Here is a 24,453-nt window from a genome sequence, read left to right as displayed (position 1 = left end):
TTATAAGAAGAAATGCAAAGTCACTAAAATCGTTATTTTCTCTTATGATCTAACTGATTATTGGTTTCATTTATATCAATATATATTAAAGCATTGATTAAAAATATAATATAGGAGTTTCTTTGACAATAGATGCTAGCTTTCGTCTCAAGAATTCTGAGTCAGAGTTAATTTTATGTGCTGATAAGAATAATTATCCCCTTTGTTCATACAAATTTTCTTATTGCTCTAGCAAAACTATTTTCTACATGTTGCTTTCTGATGTAAGAATATTTAATTCACTCTTGTTATTTGCGGTCCTTAATGCTCTCTCATTAATAAGTAATCATTATAACATCTGTCCTGGTCATAATAATGATAATGTTTATTTAAAGAAGGTTACACAAATAGTAGAGCACAAATAGTCATACAGCCCAGATAGCTTGACTGAACCACAAACATAACTTTTAATGAAACTACTGAATGCAAATACAAAACTTCCAAATATTAGCAGGTGGATCATTCCTTCGTACTGGAGTACATAGTATTGACAACAACAAAATAATCAGATTCCTGATAGTGTTACGCCCTATTTTGTATAACAACAGTAGAAAAATTGCAATTTTTTTTTTCGCAATTTCATTATTATAACAATGTACAGTTTCGAAGGTGATTTTAAACAAAAACCTGTTCAGTCACTCAGAGGTGCAAGTAAAAAGGTAAAAATACGATAAATATCTAAAGTAGATTATATTTTAGACTTTTTTTCTCTCTCAGAAAAACAAAAACGAAAACAAGTTTGCATTGTCATTCTCTTGATTCTCAGATTCAGTGTTTCAGTGGCAACATGACCACCTGTGGTTTTTAATGAAATACAGTTTAACAACATGTGATATTGAATTAATAAAGACTAGGAATGATACTGGAATTCATGTTATCTTATTACCTTTTTGTCTAGGTCGATTTGACCTGTATTGCAAAGTTAAAAACTTATAAATAAAGTAGCAGGTCCATTTGTGCGCATGCGGACACAGCTGAAAACCCACACAATGAAATACTATAGGACTCAGACTGTATCCATTTATGCAGTGTATGACTGCGGATACGTTTTTACCAGCTGGACCACAGGCCATAGGATTTCAAATTTCATGTGAAACACTTTTTCGGTTCTGTACCTTGTGATCATGGGAATCCATCGGAAACAGTTTCATTATATATATATATATATAGTTTTTTTTAAATAGTCGTACTCGATATAATAATCTTGGGAAGTGAAATTTCTGTTCTGTGATTTTACCAACACAGGAGGGAAAATGATCGTTTCTGTGTAGTCCCAAGGACTGGGATCATGTAGTGGTAGGTACAGAAACAAACAGCTGGATACAAAACTGTACTGGTGACCGCATAAATGGACCAGCACACAAGACGTGTCTGCACCGCATACGCACAAGTGGACACACTAGAAAATATAGTGTACAGTTTGTAATTTGGGTAATTTATAGATGAAACCATGCAATATCGACCACTGACAAAACGACTATGGTTAAGGGGCTGAAACGTCTGGGGCCAAATATGTACTGGGCTGATATGTCTCGAAAGCCTCCAGAGACCTGTAAGGATAAGCCCTAAGTCAATTTTTAAAAATCTTCTCAAAAACTACATGTACATGTTCTTTCAGTTTTATTGCCAAATGCAAATAAAGTTTGTTGGTAGCATCCTTGTCAAATGTAAAAACAAACTTGTGCCCTCCCCAGGGGCCTGAGGGGCAGCACACAAAATAAGTCTTTATACATGTAAAGGTCAATATAGATAGTTTATTGAATTTGTGAATTAATGTTATTAATGTTGGGTTCACCATTTGCACCTTGGGAGGGGTGAAGTTTACTATATATATAGAAAATGCATTTAAACTATTTGTTTTCAGATCTACTAGACCAGTTCCAACAAAAGTTTGCAGAAACCTTACTTGATCCTTGGAGAAACAAAATTATGAATTTGGTTATCTTATTTTCATGCTCATATCTTATTATGGTTCAAGTATGCTGTCCTGGGCACACAGACCTCAGCTATCTGGGCTGTCTGTCCTGGTCAGTGGTTTAATTGTTAATAATTAGTGAGAGGGAAGTTAGCCATATGCCTACCCATTGAGTCGTTAACTTTGCTCTGGGTGGAATCAGTGTTATCATAAATTACATAATTTATTATTATTGTGTTTCATAATTAAAACTTTTTTCTTTTGTTTTATGCCTTTGACAGATTAACATGAATTTTTTATTTTATTTTATACTTTAAAAAATTTTTTAGGAGCCAAAGAATCTTTTACTTCAGCGTACACAAGAAGCAAGACAAAAAAGAGAGGTACTAGTACATTCATTTACTTCAACTACATTTATTTATATAACATTATTTATTTATAATATTAAAATGACTGTCCTGAATTTGCTATCTTTATAGCATGTTTCTGACAGACAGACTAATAAAGCCTTTTTAAATATTAAAATTTAAATATCATATTCATAAATACATTTTCTTATTTTGAATACAGGTATCTGTATATTCGGTTTTTGGTTGTTCTAATGTTTGTAATTGCTCAAACTGGAATATACCTCCCAGGAATTTCATCTGACACATTATTTATTGATTTAATATACAGTCACTGATTATTTAAAGAAAAGAATATATTTATATGTCATATTTGTTGTTAAAGAAAGCTCAGTTACTCTAAAACATTTAACAATGACAAAAAACTCAGTCACTGATCAGTAATTAAAATGTGCAGTTCCTAAACATTAATTTGTATCATAATTTGCTTTTATTTGTGAAGATATACAGCTTATTTACTGTCAACACATTCACAAATGCTAAAATACTTGAGTCAGTAATATTTAATTGTACACAACGGTTTCCATTAGCATGCATGGATTTGTTTGTGTGAGGGATACAAGTTTGATATATAAAATATTAAAATATTTTTCCAAATGTCCGTATTGTTTTTATAGCCTTCTATCCCATTTTCTTTTAAAATCTAGATAATGTACTTGAAAACTGTATACTTGCACTAAGTTTGTGCATGACAACTGTCATGATAATATTATACAAATGTTCGCATGGAAGATTCATTTTGAATTAGTTGTCGTCAGTATTGTACATTTGCTGTAAATAGTATTGTTTGGTTTACATAAAGCTTGTTTGTTTCAGAATCTAAGACATAATCATGTCAGTGCGACCCATATCCAGGCATTTTACCGAGGCTACGTCAGCAGAAGAAATCTGGTAGGTTGTCATTTATATTACCTTTTCCTTTTATCCTTTTGCAGAGGGTTTTATTCCAAGAATATCATTAGAATAGGTATTCAATATTCAAGACCCAGTTTCATTGTAGAGCACTTGCCTGAGATATAGTCTGTCATAAGATCGATCCCCTTTTGTGGAGCGAATAAGTTTTTTCCCATTCCAACAAATACCAATGACTACATGAAGGATATCAAATACCATGATATCTGTATCAGGGGTGCAGAAATTAAAAATATCTACCTAGTCTGCCAAACCAATACCAACAAAATATTTACTTGTCCAGCAGATATGACAAGTCTGTCGGCCTACTGGACAGTATGATATTGTTATAATACCAACTTCATATGATCATTCGTAAAACTAAAACATGTTGAAATCTCATTTTTGTTGCAGCTTTAGTTCTGTTTACATTGATATTAATTTAAAATGGGTGAAACAAGTAATAATTTAAAAGTACTTATATTACATTTTTTTATTGTCAGTCAGAAGTTTCACTCACATATGGCAAGCGGACTAGAACTTTCTGCTCCCTTGCTGAATGTGAAGTCCTGTCTGTGGGACACTACATATCTCAGTGCAGTGATATTGACGTAACTGTTTATTTTAACTGAATGTTACTTGTGCAGTGATTTTGACTCAAGTACTAATTTTTATACGCCCATCTATGGGTTGTATTATGGTATGGTGTTGTCCGTCCGTCTGTTAACTTGTTCTTGTCCGGACCATATCTTGCATACAGATGCATATATACAGGACCATCAAACCTCACATGTTGGAACAACTTGGGATGGTGCTGTGTTGTGTACTATTACTAGATCACCATGACCTACTTTTCACGGGTCTACTGCACATAACAGTAAATCCTTTGCCGGACCATATCTTGCATACAGATCCATCCCATTGCAAAAAAAATCATATATTTAGAATTGTATCATACCCGCAACATATTCATTAATATAGATATGGTTTTCCATCAAACTCCATTGGCGTATCATGTACCTCACCAGTATTCTTATTACGTAATGTTCTGTGCAGTGATTTTGACTAGACTATTTATTTTGACATTATGTTTTGACACAGCTGTTTATTTTTACAGTCACTGTGCAAAGCTTTTTACTCAACTATTTGTTTTTACAGAATGTTACTCTGTGCAATGATTTTGACTCAACTGTACAGCCGGTATTGAAACAACCAAAGATCGACATTTCGATTCTCAGTCTTCTTGTCCGAAGATTATCATTCTTCTACAGACCTGAACGAGATGGACAAAGACTGGTATGGGGTTACCTGCTTGAAGTTGCCATTAGTTTGTAACTGTACTTGGAAAATTAAATTTTAATGACATATTAATTATCTGTAAATGTACAATATTTCCATTTACTGGTTATTGTAATTTATCTCTTGGATTACAATTGACAAAACACAATAACGGTCTTTTCCATGGTAATACAGACACGTAGGAATGATGTTTTGAATGGGGGAGGGGTTCACAGTCTCTAGTGGGGAAGTGAGTGTTTGGGGGGGGGGGGCACAAGCAACATTGTTATCTTTATTAATATACATGTCGAATCTAGGACAAAAACCATAAATGTTCATCTTCAAGAGGAGGTCACAGGCCCACCCTATAATAACACTTAAGGAACACTAATTTAGGTTCCATCCTCCAATGTTTAGACATGATGTCTTGATAGCGTATTCTAAGTACCAGTATTCATACTGTATATTGCTTGTGTTGTTACCTTTTTTAAAACAAAGACATGTTTGTGTTTTTGCTAAAGCAGAATTTTAATTGGGATTCAAATTATTGTGGATATAACAGTAGAGTTACCCATTTGTCATACATTTTAATAATACTATTTGTGGTTTATTTCTTTTAAACTGTTAACACATTTACTTAAAAATTAAAAACAATTAGGACTTTTTCATATATCTGGGTAATTAGACCTTATGAAATGTTTGACATGGTATGCATTTTTATAATTCTGTAATTGATATTTTGATAGATATTTGTGTGTCAGCAAGTTCTTAAACAAAAGGATGCCTATCTGAATTCCATCACACAAGACAGCCAGTTGTATCCTCTCAAGAAATTGTTGATCTTTTGTCAAAGGTAGGTACTGAACTTATTAAATAAAACTTGATGTAAAGGTTAATAGAGGCTACAGAAACATTTAAAATTCTTAAATCAGTAACTTAATTTGAATTAATATAAATATAATTATGTATTTGTTGCCGTACAGGCATTGAAATAAGCAGAGTATGTGTAACCTATATACTGGTTACCACAAAATATGGTTAGAACTGGTAACCGTTACAACAAGTTTATCAAGTTTACATTATTTTCATTATTAAAGTCCTTAATAGACACACTAATATAAATGTAAAAGGCACATAACGCTGTGAGCCACATTTGCTTGGTTTCTGATGTTGCTACGTTGTACATTTTTGCATGTAATGTACCACATATTAAATCACAGTAAAATTCCAAGGGAAGATAACTGTTCACAATTTTCTCCTGCAGCCAGGCAAAACATGTCGGACTGCTGTAAAGTTTATTATTCCTTTGATGTTTACCATACAATGTAATATCAGTACAGGAAAAACATATCAATAAAATAAAATTTGATAACTTGTTAAAATGTTGTCCTTTTGTTTTCAGACATCTAGATATGATTGCCTCTACTTCTGATCCCATTGCTGTTCCCATGAGGATGTTGGAAGTGTTCACCTCTATGGACACATACAAGCTACTCAAGATACCAGTTCCCAAGCCGGAAGTATATGTGTATAGCGTCATTCACTACCTGGTCCAAAGAGGTGAATCTAATTTAAATGTCAAATAATTGTTCAAGCTTTGAATTTATTATTCAATAACTTTAATACCATGTAATCATTAATTAATTTTACAATTTTGTTATTCCATATTATTTATTTGTAAAGTTTACTTAAAAAATGTTTTGAAGATATTTCAAATTTATCAGCTACTAAATTATGGGATTTCCTGAATATATAAATAAAAGGAAATAAAAAATAGGATGACAAGAAACTATGTTGCATTGAACAATCTGGAGTTTAAAACATGTTACAATACAAGGTTGTAACCTTTTTGGTACAGTAATCTACTTCTGTCCTTTTTGGGACAAGATGTAGCCCAGTGATAAAGTGCTCACTATTTCTCCTTCCAGCCAGTGCACCATGACTGAAATACAAACGGTCATGGTATGTACTGTCCTGTATGTCGGATGGTGCATATAGAAGATCCCTTGATAATAATGGAAAAATGTAGTGGGTTTCCTTTCTAAGACTATATGTCAAAATCACCAAATGTGTGGCATCCAGCAGCTGATGATTAGTAAATCAATGTGCTCTAGTGGTATCGTGAAACAAAACTGTAACTTTTTTGTCCTTTTGGTGCTCTGTGATGTATTGTTTATACAATATTTCCGCAGGTTACTTTGAGTGTCTGCACAGACTGTTAAATGGGAAAGTTCCCTCTGACATCATCAGGACAACTCTCCCGCCCACACCAGCTGCGTCCAGTATTCTCGATCTAATCATGAACCCGATCAGTTTGGCGTCGCATATCTCAGACAAAGACTTCAGGTAGTTATTGAAAACAGTTTAGTCATTAATTTATTAAAATTATATTAGACAAATAATTAATAAATGCTCTTTTCATACATAACCTAACCCTTGACCTCAGACATGTTTGCCACTAATCTCATGAACTGGTCAGGGTAAGTATTTATAAAAAGAAAAAATGATCCAAGCTTTTTTCATTCCTTTAGCTAAGGTGAGCTCTTCATGTGTTGTAAAATAATTATCTGTTAATTTTTATGATTTTTTTTGTAATTCAAATGCTATTCCATATGTTATTTATGCCTATTTATCCTGCAACTACTGTTCCTATTGGCTGATTATGATGACCGATTAAAGCAAAGCCATAAATATATACTAGTAGATTATGACTTTTGACGTTACAAAATTGTTCATTTGATCTCTAGATCATTGTACAATGTAGCTGAAATAATAGCTTTTTTCCTTTATTTTTATTGTCTTCAGGATAATGAGAATAACTAGTTAATAACATAGAATATCTGCTTTATCTTGGTAAGGCCAAATGAGAAATTCCCATTCTTACAGTCACAGAATAAAGCAAATATCCTACATCATTAACTAGTTATTCTGTATTATTACATTCTTTTTTTTTTACAAATAATGACATTATGATGTATTGTTTTTAACAAATCTCTGAAATATCTTTTCTAGTCATCTTGTGTTGAGACGTGTGTGCTGTACATTTTTGTGCAAGAGTTACAGTGACCAAGTGGGACAGTTCCTCCTTCCTGCAATGGCGTATGGCAAATATCCATTCCCCTTTGTTGATCTGATACAAGCGCTTGTGACGAAGACGTCTTCTGGAAATAAAACTAAGAGAAAACAGCAGGAGCCGCAGCTGGAATGGAGTCCCTGGCTCCTGGCAGCCGTCCTCACACTGGCTGATAAATACATTGGTGAGTTATCAGCCAGCTGTTTTCAGTTGCTGGTGTCATTGGTAGTTTTCAGTGTTAAACGTATTTAAATCGAACCTTGTGGTAAGGATTGTCTTGAGATCATTGGAGAGTGGGGGGGATCATGTTTAAAGTCCGAACCACCTTGTTAACAACTACGATGAGTTATTCTCCTACCTTTAATTTTAGGAGAGTAATTTATCCTAGCTGTTAACAATATGTGGTTTGGACATTAGTAGCAACTGATTTAATCTATCAGTTCTCAATTGCAGGAACTTACAAACACAAGGACAAAACTAAGGGTGTTTACAGACAATAGCTTTCAGTACAAGTGTTTTTTTTAAATTGATATGGCTGCATCTTTTATATATTCCCATAACTATGTATCATAAAATACATTTTCTGCAGTTAGCTTTTTTTCTTGATATTTGCGATGTTCATCTATGTAAAATATAAAATTGTCTTTCTTGCTGAGTACATGTCTCTGAATATACTTTTTAAACTGAAATACAAGTCAATATTAAACATTAGCATCATAAATATTTAGTTCAACTTTACTGAAACTTAATTTTTAATTCTTGCATTGTTAATAGCAGTTGTCCTGTATTGTTAATAGCAGTTGTGCTGCATTGTTAATAGCAGTTGTGCTGTGTTGATCGACAGAAAACCATGTTTTAAAAATTTATTTTTTAAAGCTGATCTCCATGCAGACATGAGCTTCTTATACCTGACCTTACTGCAGTCCTTACTTCCAACCCTGCCCACACCCAAAGTGAACATAGACTACGATGATTCAGATTCTGAAGAAGACATGTTTCCTGATGAAGTAAGTCAACTTGTTCATGGGGTGTGATGGGACAATCCTTCGTGGTAGACCCATTGAGTTTTTAGTAATGTTCCAATAATTGAATGTAAATGAAAATTGATAGGTTGGGCTCTGCTGATATAATAATCGATTGGAAAAATCCATAATCGATTGTCATTGTCATCTTTCATAAGTTTATATAATTCTAACTGATAATCAAAAGTTGATCAGTTAGTGCAAACCGATTATAACTGATGATAAAGAATGAAATTCCAACCAATTTTTTTCATTATTCCAAGTAGTACTTTGTACTATTATATAATATGCTATTCTAAAAAAAAACCCATGGCTGCTTTGTGGCATGTTTAATTAATGTAGAAGCAACAGGTTTCTTCTCTCACTATTTGAAGTAGTTTTTTTTAAATGTTTCATTATGTTGTTGGCTTCATTATAATAAATGCAAAGATTTCATATTTTAAAATAGTTTGTAGATGAAAACAAATGGACTTGAATGAGTTGTAGACTAAACATTATTACAGATGCGTTCTATTTGACTGTAGTTTTGTACACGTGTGTAGTCTTGTACACATGTGTAGTCTTGTACTCGTGTATAGTTTTGTACATTTATGTAATCTTGTACACATGTAGTCTTGTACACGTGTGTAATCTGTGTAGTCTTGTACACGGGTGTAGTCTTGTACACGTGTGTAGTCTTGTACACGGGTGTAGTCTTGTACACGGGTGTAGTCTTGTACACGTGTGTAGTCTGTGTAGTCTTCTACACATGTGGTCTTGTACTCGTGTGTAGTCTTGTACAATTGTGTAGTATTGTACACGTGTGTAATCTTGTACACATTAACTATTATGTTTAGAGACAAGGAATAAAGAATCTTGTTGAGTTGCGGGAGGAGTGCCTGCGTCTGCTAGACACCCCGAGTCATCTGAAGTGCATGTTGAGCTGTTTACACCAGCGGTGTGATGCCCGACTTCTTGAGGCCGTGTCCGTCATCTGTCACACTCTGCTGTCACAACAGAGAATCACCGTACACAGGCTGAGGTTCGTTTCTATGTCTGTGCTTGAATACAACTTTAAAATCTAGACTCTAGAAGTTACAGAATTTACTAAATGCTGTTTTGAGTCTAGAATTTAGTTGCAGAGTTACCTCTGAGTGAATAAAAAATGTGCCAAATTATTTTTGAAGTATCCCAGATTTTAGATACCCACAGTTATTGTTCAACAAAATATCAGTAATTACATGGAATTATTTTGTCAACTAACAGAATATAGCTCAAATTGTTAACACCACATTTTATAACAACAGTGTTGCAGATATGAAAAATCCTCCCAACTTTTACAGATGTCATGAGTTTGCTATTATCTGAAAACTGTTAATGACATTGATGAAAAATTCACAGTAACACCTACCTACATTTTAAGTGTTCCAGATTTTTTGTTCTAAAATTATTTTCATCCTTGATGTTCTGAATAAAGTGTATTTAAACAAACTAATGTTTGACGTAGCATTTTATTTTGTCATACAAATGTTTTCTCATGAGACTACGCATTTCATGACGGTGTTCCAATAAGTTCTCACAAGTTGTTTTTTAAAATTGGAAGTCATGCTTCAAAACCAGATATAGTTGAAAGGTTTCGTCTTTGCTGTAATTTTGTCCCAAAACAATAAAGCATTAAGGAACACAAACAGATAAACACACAGGCAAACAAACAACCCTTTCTATCTTTCTCTAGATGCAGTGTCAGAATTAAACTACTTTAAACTCCTTATAGCTGGTAAGTTAACATTGCGCAAACACTCCTTTGCAAGACCTATGAATGTCTTGTTCTAACGTAGTTTTAGTATATTAAAACTAATTTGTATATATAATGTTTATTTTATGCTTTCAGGTTACTCTACACCCTTGCCTTCAATACTGAGATAATCCGCAACCTGTGGTTCACATGTGCTACAATGTCCACACCAACTGTTACAGGGTGAGACAGCTGACTGAAAACACTGTTTATACTTTAATTAAAAAAAATATTTCCAGGATATATTCTGTTGTGTGATTTCTGATATTAGCACAAGACCTGTTGGTGATTAATTAAATATATTATTAACTAGATTTTTTCAAAACGGTCACATGGATAAATTGTCATTCATGTTAAACTATTTGTATTCATTCAGTCTGTAAATTGCACTGTGATAAAAAGAAAGAGATTACTTAGATAACCTATAATACACATGATACAGAAAATTATTAGGTATAATGTACATTCAAAGGTGTTAAGTTACCAGTTAGTTGGTGTGAATATAACCTGGCTGATATTCTGTATTAATTGTCAGTAACCAGCTAAAATAAGGACCCTGTAAAAGAGTTATTTTTTTTGTTTATTAAAAGAAATATTTAAAAGTTAAAAAAATTGTCATAGCAGGGCTTCTAGAATTTTTATAAAATTCACCAGTGATGGGATCAGTGATTTTTAAAATTTACTAGCCACGATTAAAAATTCACTAGCCCAACTTTACTTTAAGTTAATACAATTTTACTAAATAATAGTAATAATCAGATATGTCACTTAAAAACACTAATATTGTGGGTTGGGGTGGGGCAGGATATTTATATTTATAAAATAGACTTAACTGCAACATTTGACGAAATATTTTCACTAGCTGTCGGGCATGGCAATAGTAATTTACTAGGCCAACACTGAATATCACTAGGCATGGGAGTGGGGCCACCATAATCTAGAAGCCCCGCATAGTTTGTAATTGTAATTTGCAGACTATTTAAAAGCACTTTTACCTGTGTTACTGTAACGCTTACTTCGTTATTACTTCAGGTCACAAACATCACTGCTGGCAATGCTGGCTCGTGGTTTGCCGATGACGGAGATGGACGTCAATAGGATTGTGCCGATGTTGTCGGTGTTTTGTTCCATGTTCAGTCACTCCTTGATAACATTACACGACGCAGAATTCTATGGAGATGAGCAGTGTTAGTACCTGTATTGTACGATTTCTATTAAAATCTGTACACTGTCATTTTTTGTTATGACAGTTACAAGGAATTTGTTTTCATGCAAATTGACAAATACTAATCACACTGTCCCATCTGTTTACAAGTCCACCATCCATATGTCTGTCCATCCTTTATCCATCCATCACATTGTTTAATCCATTTCGCCATCTGTCTGTTCATCTGTACAATAATCAATCAGTCAGTTAGATGGTCATCGATCCATCCATCCATCTATTCATCCATCCACCCATTTCTCCATCAATCTAAAACCTGTGTACCCATCAAACCATCCATAAATCCATCCAAAACCATCCATGTCCATCCATCCATCCATCCATCCAAAGTACCCAACCATCGACCCATCCGTCCATCCATTCATTTGTCCATCCATCCATCCATCTCACTATTTACTCTATTCAGTGATTCAAAGCCCATCCATTCATCCATCAGTCAGTTCATTCAATCGTCTGTCCATAAATGCAATCAAGCCTCCCAAAAAATGTATTTGGCCCCAGTGTTATTGGAATTAAGGCCATACTTAAAAAAAAAAGAGTTTAATTTATTGTAGTTTAACCCATCAAGTTAGTAGATGTGTTCGTATATTTTAATTGTTTAAATATACCCACTGGCAGACTATCTTATAAACTTCTCATTATTGAATTTAATTTTTGTTTTAATAATCATATTATTTCCAGCCTCTGTCCGCAGCATGCCATTTACCACTGAAGAACTGATTCCCATGTGCCAAGTTTTACGTGACGCGTGTCTAGGAATTATTGAACTGGCTCACCCTGATGCGCGGTTCACTGTTAAAGATACGTACAAAGAGGCACTGCAGAAGACGGGCGTGACGAGTCGAGTCCCCGCCGGGGAGAACCACGACAAGGAAACCAGTCAGTGGGCCTACCTCTTCAGAGTTATCTCCTCCTTGGTGAGGCAGCTGCACACGCGAGACACCAGGAGGCAGTTCTGTCCGAGGGGACACTGGCTGGCCTCTCATATACAGATTAACGCAGCGAAGGTGATACACAACTTATTTTTATTTAATTTACAAGTAGTTTTGGATCTAAGGGGGGCCCCTCTAAATTTTGCGACAGTTATATTTTTATTTAATGTTTTCACTATTCACAATGGAGAATCCGAGGAATCCCTTTGGGAATGTTTGTGGCCACATATCATTGCCCCCCCCCCCCCCCCCCCCCACCGCCCCCACTAAATGGATTTTCTGGATCCGCCACTGAATGCACACAGCTAAACTTAGTATGAAAGTAGCCTTGTTTTTTTTACCCAAAAATTATTTCTAAGAATAATTTACTTTTAATTTAAATTACATAAAGTTTTCATTGTTATTTACCGGAAAATAATGACAGAATAAGGAGTACTTGCAGATACTTTAAAATATTTAAAATCAAGAATAAGGTGAAATATTATTTACCTTGAATTAAAAATACTGCTGCATAAAGCTACAATGAAAATTTCATTGTTATTTACCACACAATAATTACTAATAATAAGGTGAGATGTAATTTATTGGTAATCAAAAGTATTGCTATACAGAGCTGCCATAAAGATGCACTTGTTATTTACCACAAACTGATAACCAAAATTAAGATGAAAGGTAATTTATTTTTAATAAAAGTATTAGTACATAAAGCTAGAATAGTATGCTTTTGTTATTTACTGGAAAACCATCACTCAAGATCAGGTGAAATATAAATTACTGTTATAAAAAAATATGGCTCCACAAAGTTTGCTTGAATATGATTTAATTAACTTTGTGGGCATTATCTTTCTTGATACCAGTTCGCCAAACTAAATACCAATGATTTAGTGTATTAACGCTCGACAGGTTAATGCAATCTTGGTGTATCTTTTTATCTGTTGATCTCGCCATTTAAAGGGAAGTTATCACTCTTGCTCCTCATCACAGACTAATTCAAGGAGATTATTTTTTATCTACCCTTAGCATGTGAATTTATGTAGTATCAATATGGTAACATCTTAAATGACTCCTCATAATCGTGGGGGCGGGACGTAGCCCTGTGGTAAAGAGTTCGCTTGATGCGCTGTCCGTCTGGGATCGATCCTCGTTGATGGGCCCATTGGGCTATTTCTCGCTCCAGCCAGTGCACCACGACTGGTATATCAAAGGCCGTGGTATGTGTTATCCTGTCTGTGGGATGATGCATATAAAAATCCCTTGCTGCTAATCGAAAAAAGAGTAGCCCATGAAGTGGTGACAGCGGATTTCCTCACTCAGTATCTGTGTGGTCCTTAACCATATGTCCGATGCCATATAACCGTAAATAAAATGTGTTGAGTGCGTTGTTAAATAAAACATTTCCTTTCCTTTCCTCACAATCTGAGTTAGGGCAGCAATTAATCATTCCTCTCAATGTTTTACACAGTGAGGTCTGTTTAATGATACAAAAAGTTGACTAATTCACGATACTCAGTACATACCAGTAGAGTTAGATAAATAATTTTTTATTTCAATTTGTTTTCAGCCTTCCCAGATTTACAGAGCCCAAAATGCTGTTTTTTTGAGAAGACCGTTTGGCACCTTACAAACTCTCACACAAGTCGGTTACGGTAGGTTTTACAGTTTGCTGAGGTTTGTTTAATATTTATTTGAAATAACAGTTAAATCAACATCAAGAATAATCATTCTAATAACTTTTTTTTTTATACTTAATTACTTTTAAAATTTGTAATGTTTTAACTGATAATTAGGAGATAAAAATATGGAGTTTTTAGATTTGCGGGTGTTATTGTCTATTTTAAACATTTGCGGGATCAAATAGACAATAACACCTGCAAATCTAAAAACTCCAATATGGTTATGTCCATTGTAAAGCTGAATCGTTTTTCTACAGAACTAACTGTATATTTGGTATTTCTTGAAAAAATACCTGGCAACAATCTAACTGTAGACCCTTGAATCGTCAACTTCGGCTGTTCCAATGGCTAATGACGTCATTTTCTAATGACGTCATTAGCTTTCCGGGTGTTATTGTCTATTTGATCCCGGAAAAAGAAATTGCTTAACCAATCACAATACAGAACACACTCGCAGTCAATTTACAATGCATTTTAGTCTGTTAGGTTGTATAGTAATTGACAGAATTTAATTTAGATTGAATTAATATTTTACCACTTGATACAATGAACTTGTAGTATACAATATTTTACTAAGTTCTTTCTAACTTGGAAATTATGTTTGGAAGAGATTTGACTTCACATACAGAAATATTTTACCAGTGTATATTATATAATCGATTAACTGTTTTGTTGCAGACAATGATGGTCCACCTCTTGCAAACCGTGAGGTGAAAAACCTGATCATACTAACAGAACTTCCATTTGTTGTATCTTTCACTGACAGAGTACAGGTCAGTATTGTGTTTATTAAAGAACAAAAGTAAGGTTTAATGACAAGCCATCATATTTTTAACCAGGTTACTACGAGTTATTTAATTTATGCTAATTACAACACTGTCTATACAGTACCAATTAACTGCAAGAGGCCCTTTACATTATTTATCTACCATTTAAAAAAAAAAAAACTTTTAACACAGCCACTGTTTAAAGAATTTTTTATCCAAAGCTGGTTAGTAAATACAGTGCTTGTAACCAGGCCCTGTGCATATAAAAGTTTATGGTCTAGACTCGGAGATATAGGCATTTCATTTCTGCTGGTGGTGGTGGCAGCATCAACGTTTTTGCGTTAAAGGTTAATATTAAAGTTTCGTTTTTATGTCAGTTTCTCAACTAAGTTCTAGGTCAAAGAAATTTGGTTAATAGTTCATCACAGTGCAATGAACAGTTTTATTGTAGGCAAGACATTTAATTCTCTGCAATTCTTGTTATTATTTTTGACAGATCCTACAACATCTGATAAACGCTGACAAGGAAGAACACCAGGGTGATATGTCAAACTTTATGGTTGGCCCGTCCGTGTCCGTGATGATCAGACGGAACTACATCTATGAAGATGCTTTTGAAAAACTCTCGCCAGAAAATGGTATTTTGTTGTTATTTACTATATAAATAACAACATTTCTTCTGTTATATGATTTAATTGGTTTTGATTAGATGATGTGATAAAAGAAACCCTTATGGTTATCCTTCAGTAAAAGGTAAATAGTAATATCATTAGGACCAATAGGACATCAGTATAGAAAACAGATCATAACAAGACAAGAAGCTGAATGATGTGTATTTACACGGCTTCTACAACTTATATAAAATCCACTAGCCCTGGGATCAGTGATTTAAAAAATGTACTAGCCACGATTAAACATTCACTAGCCCTACTTTATTTTAAATTAATAAAATTTTACTAATTAATAGTAATAATTAGATATGTCACCAACAGAAGGAGATAGAGCTTAAAAACACTAACATTTGGGTGTTGGGGTGGGGGCAGGCTATTCATATTTACAAAATAGACTTAACTGCAACATTTGACTTTTATTAGTTATTTACTAGCCAAACATTGAATATCACTTACCACTTATTTTCTTTTTATAGTTTAACCTTTTATAAAGGGCTGCTTTGAATGTTCTAACAGCCAACCATTAGCTAGAATCGTCAATTATTTTGTGTGTGGCCTGTTTCTTTCCTTCCCCTGAGCATCTTACAGAAAGCAGCTGTATGGATGTTGGGTGGGTAAAACTGAAGATATCAGGTTTAGCGTTCATGAAGCTTTGATAATTTCAGAACCGAACATGAAGTTGAAGATGAGGATACAGCTGGTGAATGCCGCTGGTCTAGATGAGGCTGGGATTGATGGTGGCGGCATTTTCCGGGAATTTCTGTCGGAGTTGTTAAAAACAGGCTTTGATCCCAACCGTGGCCTCTTTCAGTACACAAACGACAGACTGCTGTATCCAAACCCTCAAGCAAACTTTGCCGTGGAGAACTTCACTAAACATTATTTCTTTCTTGGAAGAATGCTTGGCAAGGTTGGTGGACTTTATAACTAATAATTGATTAGTATTGATTTATTGTTAAAATATAGTAATGGTGTTTACAAGTAATTTAGTTGTTTTTATAACCCCCCAGCCTCAGTAGCATTGTCATAGTGTTAAACATTTCAATGTTGAGTCTTGTAAATTCTGAGTAGTGACTACAGCCCTGAATGAGTGCATAGTTCAATTAGAAGACTTGTGTTTGACCCCTGTGCAGTCTTCTTTCTAAACTAACATTTAACCTGTTCTTGGCAGACAGCTGAAGTAGGTGAGGTTTATGACTAGTATAGGGTGCTTGTATTTCTTTTCCATCAAATATTTATTAATTTAACTGTTTCTCTTGCTTGTTCAGTTTAATGATAAATAAAAGAGAGTTATCTTTCTTTCAACAGGACATACACTAGTCATATTCTTGTAATGGCATCTGGATTCCTATTTTTTACAATTCATCAACCAATGCACTACATGTGCATTGGTGACAGCATGCTTTAATGTTAATTTAATATTAAGTTTCAAAGCCTTCAGTGGTAGATTTAGATTACATCCTATCCTCTTTTTGTGTCTGTCTGTAACTTTCTCTAATTAACATGCTGTTACCAGATCATTGCCTATCACGTTTCTTTACCTTTATATTCAATACATTTTATCACAATTGTTTTTGATATCAATTACAATTATTTTTGTTAAATTTTATTGTTGAAAATGTTAAACATTACATTAATAAAATTTTTACTTTGAAAACAATGTCTTTGCAGGCCCTGTATGAGAATATGTTGGTAGAACTGCCGTTTGCTTCTTTCTTTCTGCACAAGATTCTCAGTCGAAGTACGGCTGACTTGGATATCCACCATTTAGCATCACTGGACCCTGTCATGTACAAGTATGTATCTTTTACATGACTATCTTATAATGTACAATTTTAATCAATTTTTATATCCTTGGCAAAACATCCATCATGTATAACTATTTATCATATCACTACTAAGGAATAGCATTGGGCACGCCCATTACATAAATCACATATTTTGAGACATAAGTATGCAAATATTTAGAACATAAGTATGCAAATTACATTATTATGCAAATTATATACCGAAAACGTAGAACTTTTTTCACCTGTCAAAATTGTTGACAAACAAACATGGCGTCTTTTGAAGTCTGAGATAGCGTTACTATCGATAAAAAATGAAGTGCTACAATCAAAGCAACTCTACCTTCCGGTAATTATATAGTTATGATTCAAGCTGAATTGTCACCAGAACGTTTAGTTAGTGCAAACAGGGGATAGGGTAGATCCACGGACATCGAAGCAGACGCCACAATCCGGCAGGCCCATAAACAAAACTCGTAGATTTGTAGAAGTAGATGATACGATGATTGGTAATGTCATTACAGAAAATGAAAATAAGAATACTGCCAAAAAAACTCTATACGACATGCGCATTTTTGAAAACTATCTACAATCAATCAATGAGTCCAGACCAATACATGAAAGGCCCCCCAAAGAACTTGATGTAATTCTGTGCAAGTTTTACATCAGTGTACGAAAAGAAACCGGGGGACATTACGAACCGAACAGTCTTACCTCTTTCCAAAGCAACATCGTAATAAATGTAGCTCAGCCTAAAAGTCCTGTTGTCCCCCTAAAACGACGAAGACTTATTTTCGACACTCAGACTGAACTTGATGAAGCCCTTAAATAGGTCAGTGACGTAGATAGGCCTATGTCTGACAATGACGTAGTACTCGGTAAAATGCCGCGAAAAGTTATTTAGAAAAATTTGGCTATTGTCAATTATTTTATTATAATTTCATTGTTTATATATAAAACTGTTAAATTAGTATTAAATTGTTTAAATAGCTACAATCTTTGTTTCCGCTTTTAACCTAATTTCAGAAAGCATAGATAACCTTCAACGTGTATTGACAAACCGATTATCAGCTGAGTGATTGACATGTACATGTATTCATACGTCATAACAGATTGTTACGTCCGAGCGTTGGGGTTTTGTTTATTAATCATTTAAGTGGAAAATAAACAAAATTGACAGTGATATGATAAATAGAATTCGTCACTCGTATGTTTTAATATGGGAAATATCAACCTCGGCCTGTTAATCTGTATTTGTCTCGGCAGAGCCTCGACAAATACAGATTAACGAAGCCTCGGTTGATATTTCCCATATTAAAAAATACTCGTGACGAATCCTCTATATATGCTTTTGATGATTGTCTTGTAGTATTTGAAATATTTTTTGTATGTTTAGCAAATTTAGCAAATTGGTTAAAGATTTTACTGTGGGTTTTTTCTGTTATAGTTTTTGGAGGGGATGGGGAGGGGGAAAAAAAAGAAGAGAAAAGTTAGACAGTTAAGTCTGGATATTTCCTTTGATGTTGTCACCTCATACAATTTTGTACAAGAATGAAATCTTTGAATAGTATTGAAAATTAGGGAGTTTCTATGAGATTTTAGTCAAAAACCAAGAATAGGAACAATTTTTGAATAATGTAAAATTTGGAATTCTGGAAATAAATCCGGATTTGTTTTTTTGGATTCTGTGCTACTTCAACTTAAAGTGGTGTTCCAGATGTATGATGTATTGAGCTATATCAATCAAGATATTATTTAATATGATTAGAAAATTTAAAAAAAAAATTTAAAAAAATTATATACCGATATATTTTCCATTTAAAAATCTTCCCCTGAAAAACAGAACCAGCTGAATTCGTTTCGGGAATTTCCGTAAGATTTGATCCGTGACGTCACGAATGGAACTCCTTTCGATAGTCAGCGCCATTGTTCATTGCTTCTTTTGTGTTTATTATGGTTAAACGGCATGTTGTTGGCAGCTGTAGCAATACAAAAGCCAATAAATTTAGTCTTCGCGCATTTCCTAGTAATGTTGCTGTGAGAAATCTGTGTGTGAATTTGATTAAAACAATGTGAAAATACTGGACAGGAAGAAAATGCCGGAGACCGTTGTGACTGCAGGCACTTTAGTTTCGATTCGTCCGAACTGGCTTGTCGGCTTAAGCGAGATATGGGAATACCATGTGTTATGGTTTTTAAAAAAAGATGTCGTACCAACAATTTTTCTGTGACACAAAACAAATGACAACAAGCCGACGCCATCCACACCGAAACGACCTTGGGGTGCATATCGTCAATGTCCCAAATTGCATTATGCTTTCAACTCTGGTCAGTTTGTTTTTTCATGCACGGTTCGTGCAATCATCGAGATCCGATTTGTTGTCGTTTGCATCTCGTTCATTTGTGAGATTTTTCTTTACAGTTTGAGAACATTAAAACAATAAAGTACAATCAAGTAAGTATCTATAGCCTAGTCTGTCCCATCCTACAAAAATGTAGGGTTTTTTTGTAAAAAAGAAAGAAAAAAAGAAGCTATTTTTTGTGTGCATCTTAGAAAACAATCGGCACTTCTTCGGGAGTGATGTTTTAATACTTTTATGGGGCATTTTCGTAATTATTGATTTACATATCGGTGTAAAATATTATTGCAGTGAATTAAGAAAGCATTTAATTGTGGAATTTCAAATTTTAATGTATGGTCTGGCACAGCACTTTAACAAAAGATAATGACAAATATCTTTATCTCATTGAGCCGAGGTATGTTTTATTTGACATCCCAAGAGTTGACATTTTAAAGCTTAAAGTATGTGTTACTCATAAATACCAAGGGTATTAAATCATAGGGAACAAGCATTGAGGAGAACATGTATTCTTCTGTCAGACTGTTTTTGTAAGGCATAAATTAAAAAACCACAAACCTGTTTACATTTTCAGGAACTTGCTATTTTTAAAGACATATGATGGTGATGTCAGTGATCTGGGATTGGACTTTACTGTTGTTAATGATGAATTTGGAGAGACTAAGGTAACTGCAACATTTTTATTAAACTTATGCTCCACAGCTCATACTTAATATGCTAATGAAATAGTGAAAAATCATGGGTTTTCAACCCAGTGCTCAGCCGGTTGAGTGCTCGCTGGAGGTGCTTGTGTCGCAGCAAGGGGTGGGATTTAGATCAGCCGGTTGAGTGCTCGCTGGAGGTGCTTGTGTCGCAGCAAGGAGTGGGATTTAGATCAGCCGGTTGAGTGCTCGCTCGAGGTGCTTGTGTCACAGCAAGGAGTGGGATTTAGATCAGCCGGTTGAGTGCTCGCTGGAGGTGCTTGTGTCGCAGCAAGGAGTGGGATTTAGATCAGCCGGTTGAGTGCTCGCTCGAGGTGCTTGTGTCACAGCAAGGAGTGGGATTTAGATCAGCCGGTTGAGTGCTCGCTGGAGGTGCTTGTGTCGCAGCAAGGAGTGGGATTTAGATCAGCCGGTTGAGTGCTCGCTCGAGGTGCTTGTGTCACAGCAAGGGGTGGGATTTAGATCAGCCGGTTGAGTGCCCGCTCGAGGTGCTTGTGTCGCAGCAAGGGGTGGGATTTAGATCAGCCGGTTGAGTGCTCGCTCGAGGTGCTTGTGTCGCAGCAAGGGGTGGGATTTAGATCAGCCGGTTGAGTGCTCGCTCGAGGTGCTTGTGTTGCAGCAAGGGGTGGGATTTAGATCAGCCGGTTGAGTGCTCGCTCGAGGTGCTTGTGTCGCAGGATTGGACCACCTCGGTGCATCCATTTGAACTGATTGGGTTTTTCTCGTTCCAACCAGTACACCACAACTGATTAAAGGCCATGGTAATTGCTATCATATCTGGGAAAGTGCATATAAAAGATCCCTAGCTGCATTAGGAAAGATGTAGCAGGTTTTCCTCTGATGACTGTGTGGAAGAATTACCAAATGTTTGACATCCAATAGCTGATGATTGATTAATCAATGTGCTCCAAAAAAACCTTTTAATGCTGTGAACATTAAATTGTTATGAATATATTATGTTATTTAATCAGTCTGAAATGTTTTTTCTGTTATGTCAGGTTGAAGAATTGAAGGCAGGTGGGAGAAATATAACCGTCAACAAGAATAACATGATTGAATACATTCATTTGATGGCAGATTATCGACTTAATAAACAGGTAACTTAATATGGTTTACTTGATAATAATGCACAAGCATGAAATATGAATATTAAAGTGGTAAATACAAATCGACCAGCCATGAACTACCACTTAATGTATGTCTCATGTAACTGCAAATGGTTTATCCTTCAAACAAATGGTTTGGTAAATGAATGAATGGACTGAAACAAGATAATCCATTTTATCCCATGTTTTTAAGAAATAATTAGGCTACAGATTTTAGAAGCTATATTAGTGTTACAATGTCATAAAACTGTCATAGGCTGTGATGTCACTACGACACTTGCCATATGGGCACTGACCTTGAAGCATATCTGATTTAGAGATGTGGCATTTAGCTCAGTTGCTAGAGTGCTTGCTTGAGGTACTTGGATCAAATCCCCTTGGCGGATCCCCATTAGGTTTTCCCCATTCCAGCCAGTGCACCATGACTGACATATCAAAGGCCATGGTATCTGCTGTCCTGTGCACATAAAGGATTCCTTGCTGCTAATGATCCAATGTAGAGGGTTTCCACTGAAAACTATATGTCACAATTATCAACTGATTGACACCCAGTAGCTGATGATTAATCGTGTCATTAAACGAAATTACATGTTTTTCTTTCAGATTCGAAGTCACTGCTCATCATTTCGACAGGGAATGGCCGATGTGATCAGTCTGGAATGGCTTCAGATGTTTGACCCCATGGAGCTGCAGGTCCTTATCTCCGGTGCTCACGTACCCATCGACATTGCAGATTTACGAAGGCACACCAACTATTCAGGTAGGAGTTTACCATAAATTATTATCATGTGCAATGTAGTAAAAATCTTTTAGAAGGAAAAATACCCAGAACACATTAGAAGATTCTGGCCAATGATTGGCTGTTGTGATGCTCAAGCTAGTCCATTGTTAAGAGAGAAGGTTCAGGGTTCAGGTTAAGTATTCATTAAGAGAGAACCTCCTGTCCCAGGACCGGTCTCTGACAAGTCAGAATCTGGACCTGGGATGGGCATGCCTGAACCTATTTTGGATATGGGCACGTAAAGAGTACCCATACCCATTAAGAGAGAAAATACTTAAGGTTTTCTTCATATCTTCGATAATGAAGCTGGTGTCTGAATATTTGTTGATGGTAATGCAGAGCTCTCGACTCATTGCATCACAATAAATTGTTACCTGATTGTACATAAAAAGAAAATGATAATGAACTTCCAACTAGTATCAAGTACTAAAACAACAAAGATGATGATAATGTTGAAATTTTAATGTTTCTTTCAGAAAATGATAATCAATTACAACCAGTATCAAGTACTAAAACAAAGATGATAATCATGTTAATATTTTACTGGGTTTTTTCAGGTGGTTTTACAGAAGATCATATTGTGATAAAGAATTTCTGGACGGCAGTTGAATCATTTACAGATGAACAAAAGCGGCAGTTACTCAAGTTTGTGACCAGCTGTTCTAGACCACCGTTACTTGGATTTAAAGTAAGTTAACTTAGAATTAACTTAATCATACAGTAAAGTGAAACCTCAAGCTTGCTAAAAGTAATAAGTCTGGCCATATCCTAGACTTAATGATTTATTTAACAAACAAAAACAATTTATTTTTTTAATTAACTTTTTAAAAACCCTTGCCTGGTGACAACATTTCCACTTTACAGGTTATCTTTGCATCTATTTTCTTTACACGGGTGGGGTATATTTACATTTGGCTTACTTAGTGTTTCATTCTTTTTAACACTGCCTATTTTATAATGATAACTTTTAATAGTTAGGGTCTTTTTCCATGAGGTTATTCAATATATCATTCTTTTGAAGAAGTCATATTTTAAAATTCATCTCAAATAAGTTGTGTAGTTCCTCATTCTTGTAAATACTTGTTGTATTTCAGGATTTGTACCCTCCATTTTGTGTTCTTTGTGTGGCCCATGAACCAGAGAGGCTTCCCACGGCAAGTACATGTATGAACCTGCTCAAACTCCCCGAGTTCAAGGACCTCGAAACAATGAGGTTAAAACTGTTGTACGCTGTCGAATCGGGATCAGGGTTTGAACTAAGTTAACACAGTGTGTGGGAGATTTGTGTTGGACAAGGCAGATTTTTACAGAAAGATTAGATACAATATCAAACAATGCAGATTTACTTACAGAGTGTGATAACTCCAGTTGTAACAGGACATTCCTGGTCTTAAAATAACTTCTGTTACTAAAGTACTTGTGCACTTGTCATAGACGTTGGAAGATGAGGATTGGAGGGTGGGGGCTGCTATATATTAATTTGATTTTTAATTGCGGCGGCCAGTGCATTATTTTCAGAGTTGGTAGGAGCCAGTGACCCTACACCCAATCTAATTAAAATTAGCTCCACTATTACATGTGGATCTAACAGCAGCCCGTTGGAGCTCATGTCCAGTTGACCTTTCATTCGACCAATCAAAACATTACTTGCAAAATCATGCCAGTGATTTGAAAAGAATTTGAAAACATTCGGGATTATGCCGAGGGTATACGAAATGATTCGGGTCAATTACAAAGTATGCTGGAAACTAATTGCAATATAAAATTTTATATAAAATTAGTTTCAAAACGAGAAAAAAAAAACGTGATGGTATAGCCATAAAATCTGTTTATACTAGTATACAATCCAGAGTTTATTACTGCACTTTTCCCCTGTTTTTTTTCAATGTTGAAATGGACCAACAAGTTCGCCTATTGTATAAATAGTCTCTCCCGATATTTTTAGAATTTGTATGCTCCCGGATAATGCTATAAAAGGCAAAGTGTAATTGGTCGATATTTCAATTGTTATTTATAGCTGAAATATCACCTGGACATGGGAGTCCACGCAA

At 34.9% G+C, this 24,453-nt stretch overlaps 1 protein-coding gene across 1 annotated transcript; it reads left to right on the top strand.

Annotated features, from left to right (window-relative positions):
• The first annotated feature begins 561 nt into the window (after positions 1-561).
• LOC121376335 (ubiquitin-protein ligase E3C-like) lies at positions 562-24,069 on the top strand. The gene is made up of 23 exons (XM_041504180.1): positions 562-698; positions 2,284-2,337; positions 3,178-3,252; positions 4,411-4,548; positions 5,277-5,383; positions 5,933-6,090; positions 6,723-6,876; positions 7,543-7,787; positions 8,480-8,610; positions 9,462-9,646; positions 10,496-10,582; positions 11,432-11,586; positions 12,306-12,631; positions 14,118-14,202; positions 14,908-15,002; positions 15,493-15,634; positions 16,333-16,577; positions 17,339-17,463; positions 20,389-20,479; positions 21,514-21,612; positions 22,225-22,381; positions 22,960-23,090; positions 23,497-24,069. The coding sequence occupies exons 1-23, from the start codon at positions 633-635 to the stop codon at positions 23,665-23,667; spliced, it is 3,222 nt and encodes a 1,073-aa protein (XP_041360114.1). The 5' UTR covers positions 562-632; the 3' UTR covers positions 23,668-24,069.
• The last annotated feature ends 384 nt before the right edge of the window (positions 24,070-24,453 follow it).

This window comes from Gigantopelta aegis, chromosome 6 (assembly GCF_016097555.1).
Source record: "Gigantopelta aegis isolate Gae_Host chromosome 6, Gae_host_genome, whole genome shotgun sequence".
NCBI lineage: Eukaryota > Metazoa > Mollusca > Gastropoda > Neomphalida > Peltospiridae > Gigantopelta > Gigantopelta aegis.
This window is presented reverse-complemented; position numbering and strand designations above follow the sequence as displayed.